The sequence below is a fragment of the Austrofundulus limnaeus genome, unplaced genomic scaffold, assembly GCF_001266775.1.
Source record: "Austrofundulus limnaeus strain Quisiro unplaced genomic scaffold, Austrofundulus_limnaeus-1.0 Scaffold471, whole genome shotgun sequence".
NCBI lineage: Eukaryota > Metazoa > Chordata > Actinopteri > Cyprinodontiformes > Rivulidae > Austrofundulus > Austrofundulus limnaeus.
In genome coordinates this window covers 179820-181882 of record NW_013952873.1, presented here as the reverse complement: position 1 = coordinate 181882, position 2063 = coordinate 179820, and the positions used below count along the sequence as shown (strand labels likewise).

Below are 2063 nucleotides of genomic sequence, written 5' to 3'. Positions count from 1 at the left end.
ACCGGGGAGAGCCGTTAACCAATATGTAAATTAGCCTGCAGTACCACTGCTCTACCCACACGAGCAGCAAAAAGACATGTTTAGACCAAATATTAGATTTGAACAAATACGCACAAAAACATCAAAATTAGCACTGAAACAGTACTATATAACATTTTAGACACATTCTAGACAGTTTATCAGCTAAAAAAAGTTAATTTTGGGGTAAGTTACTCTTTAAACGAAAAATGTAATAAATTTTTTATCTTTATCATGATTTGGATCCCCATTAGCCATTGCTGTAACAAAGGCTACTACTCTTCCTGGGGTCCTTAAAAACAAACAAAACAAAACAAAAAACATTTAAAGTGGCAATATCATGTAAAATCAACTTTTTTGAGTTTTATATCATGTTATAATGTTATCCTCTCATAAAAAAACATGCCCAAAGCCTTGCTTTGACTCATTCATGCATGTTTGAGAAATCCTGCAGCGTTTTTAGGCAGCCATGCTGAGGAGCAAAAGAAACGCCCCTGGGATGTGTCCTTTTGGGACAAGCTCCTCCTCTGGGATGTGTCTTTAAGCCGAACTTCCTCATGTCAGAGGCCCCTCCCCCGCGCGCGACTCCGGCAGGCTACATGCTGAAATGGGCGTGACCGAAGTGGTTGGATTTTCTTAAAGAGACAGAGACCTATTTCAAGGCGTTTAGAAACTGTCAAGATGAGAAGTAAATTGTTTGGGGGAGTTTTACAAACATGTAGCTCTTTCATAAGCTGAAAATGTGACATAGTTACTTTATTTTAGTATAAAATTGAAATATAGGCTTGGAAAGCACATAATATCAGCATAATTTAACATTAGTAACATAGCATATCAATTCATAAATGTGCAATTATAACGCCCTACATGGCATGTAATTGAATAAAGCTCTTTTAAAAGCTTTAGTTTTTGTTATACCTAAAAACGATGAAGGAAGAACATAAAGTATTTTAATTAATTCTGTTTTCTTGTGTCACAAACAACAGTTTTTAGAGGAATGAATGAAAATGATGAGAATTAGAACAATAGTATTAAAGCCAGCTGATGTTTGTGTGTTCAGCACATAGTGAGAAGAGCAGCAGAGCGTTTGTGTTTTTGGGACAAAGACGGCACTACCGGTATCAATATTACTGCAAATAAGTATCTAATTAGATGCCAAATTTGAATAGTGATTTATATCTGACTATGACAAATCCTCTGTGTCCTGACCTCCCCATCCACATGCTGGCCTGGCAGGAGTCCGTGGAGGGCAGCTGGGCTGACGGGTCCTTGATGGAACCCTCAGCTGTCAGCACCTCAGCAGCCTGACTGGTAATGTCACGATACAACTGGATGAACTGGTACAGGTTCATGATCCGTGATGCTTCCACCGTACCATTTTCTTTGTTGATCTACGAGGAGATAAAAGCAAAAACATGCATCACTTTCAGTCCTGCATTAAGTGGGTTTTTGCAGCCAACAGCCGTGTCTGCTTTACACTTACAGCAAAGTTTCTGTGAGTACGTGTTTGTCATTAGCGTGATTGTTCTTCCTCAATCAATAAAGTCAAAGTTTATATAAACACAAAGTGTTTAAATCCTGTGAAATCCTGTGTTGTTTACAGTCTGTATCAAAATACATAAAGAGCTTCTCTTTTTTGAAGGAACATCTCTTTGCTGTTACTTCTGCAGTTCGACTGTCATTCACACAACAACTGCACTCGTTTTCTGTGGAAATGAAGCTTTCTGAAACCAAATCTCAAGTGTGAAAGTTTGTGGACATTTCCCGAGATCGTTCACGTGTAAACAAACTCTTGGTTTAGCTCCAATAGTTATACTGTAAATATATCAGGGTTCAAAGAAACTGTGAACAAAATCAAATGCAACCCAAATCAACTCCCACTAGTGCTGGGCGGTATACCGTTTTGTACCGAATACCGGTTTTTATTTTTGTTACGATATGAATTTTTTGAATACCCGACATTCCGGTTTAAATAGCGGAACGTTTCGTCGCGGCCGCCAGTGAACTGTTGTTTCCCGGGGGACATTTTTCCTTGCTGCACCGCT

The 2063-nt window shown here is 38.9% G+C and overlaps 1 protein-coding gene across 1 annotated transcript in view; it reads right to left on the bottom strand.

Annotated features, from left to right (window-relative positions):
- Positions 1-2063, bottom strand: part of rnf141 (ring finger protein 141) — a 9533-nt gene that overhangs the window by 3958 nt on the left and 3512 nt on the right. Inside the window, exon 4 of the mRNA XM_014025375.1 lies at positions 1228-1409. Within this exon, the coding sequence (XP_013880829.1) occupies positions 1228-1409 (182 nt within the window). The remainder of the gene's footprint in view (positions 1-1227; positions 1410-2063) is intronic.